The sequence below is a fragment of the Austrofundulus limnaeus genome, unplaced genomic scaffold, assembly GCF_001266775.1.
Source record: "Austrofundulus limnaeus strain Quisiro unplaced genomic scaffold, Austrofundulus_limnaeus-1.0 Scaffold642, whole genome shotgun sequence".
Taxonomy (NCBI): Eukaryota; Metazoa; Chordata; class Actinopteri; order Cyprinodontiformes; family Rivulidae; genus Austrofundulus; species Austrofundulus limnaeus.
Window position 1 is genome coordinate 283,582 of NW_013953044.1, and position 1,436 is coordinate 285,017.

The following is a 1,436-nucleotide window of genomic DNA, read 5'->3' on the forward strand; positions in this document are numbered from 1 at the left end:
ATTGTATACCACTTTGTGTTGGTCTTTCACATTAAATTCCAGTGAAATATATTTATGTTTGTGGTTGTAATGTGACAAAATATGGAAAAGTTCAATGGGTATGAATACTTTTGCAAACCACTGTAACTGCATTTGGCCCGCAGCCATGGATAGATTTACATTTTGGCCCCCTCTGGGAAAATGTTTGGGCACCCCTGCTTTAAAGCCTCTCCTTTTTTTCCATCATTGTGGACAACGCAAAACTTGTATTTTTTACATTTAACTACAGCTTTATAAATACTTTGTGCCTACTAAAAGTTGTTTAAATCTTTTTTTAAAAACCCTGAGAAGCATTATATCAAATTTACAAACTGAGCCCTCTGCCCACACTCTTGAGTTGTGTGACCATAGTGTTGATCCCTCATATGTATTCACTGTCAAACAACATGTTTTAACCTCACTGAGTTTGTTCTGCTTCTCTCCAGGTGCTGGTTCTCTCCACCAGGTTATTAAGACCCACAGATATCCCTGAGCTGCTCTTCAGCACCCAGAGGCTGGTGCCTGATGTTGGTTTCTGACAGGATGAACACGGCTCTGAACCGTATTCTGAGGAATTACATCATGTTAAAGGATGTGAGCAAAACAAGGACATCTTATACAAATAAACCACATTCCTGTCATGTTGAGAAAATGTCAAATTCTAATGTTAAAAGAATAAAGCTGATTATGTTTCAGACAACCATGTGATGTTTGTTGTTGGCACACACACACAGGTTTGTTTTTATATCCCCATGTGGACACATGTTTTTATATCCCCATGTTTACCCTACAATTAACCTCACAGCCTGAGCCTAAAATAGGGTTGGGCATAATCGTACCGTGTGCAATTAATCATCAGAAAAACATTAATCGATTATTTTTTGGATCTTGATGATTAATATGATTAATGCCAGTAGGCAGACTGACTGGAGATTTCTCCAGTCAGTCCGCTTGATGCTCCTCTCCTCTTCTACTATGACGAGCATTAAAAAAGTTCTGTAATTTATTTATCTATCAACGCAATTTTAAATTTGATGTACAGCCTGAAGTCTGTAATTTTGACACAATTTTTATCAGTTTTACGAGGAGCAAAACTTTCCCACTGAATTGGTCATGTGACTAGGACATAAGGGTGTCCAGGGGATTAATCGTTATATTAATCGTTATCGGCTAAATACCTAAATTAATCGTGATTAATTTCTTTGCCAATATTGCCAAACCCTACCCTAAAACMAACCTAAACTCAGTTCACACCTTGGTCTTTAACCCACCTGAAATTAGCATCAGTACCTGTGGGGGCGGGGCATTGGTCCCCGCGATGCTGCTTTTTCTGGAAAATGGTTCCCACATTGTAGCAAAAACGTGACCACACACACACACACACACACACACACACACACACACACACACACACACAC

The 1,436-nt window shown here is 39.0% G+C and overlaps 1 protein-coding gene across 2 annotated transcripts in view; it reads left to right on the forward strand.

Moving 5' to 3' along the window:
- Positions 1–718, forward strand: part of scfd2 (sec1 family domain containing 2) — a 249,408-nt gene extending 248,690 nt beyond the window's left edge. For both annotated transcript variants that reach the window (XM_014027368.1, XM_014027367.1), the window contains one exon: positions 465–718. In XM_014027368.1, the coding sequence (XP_013882822.1) occupies positions 465–557 (93 nt within the window). In that variant the 3' untranslated portion in view covers positions 558–718. The remainder of the gene's footprint in view (positions 1–464) is intronic.
- Positions 719–1,436: the final 718 nt, after the last annotated feature.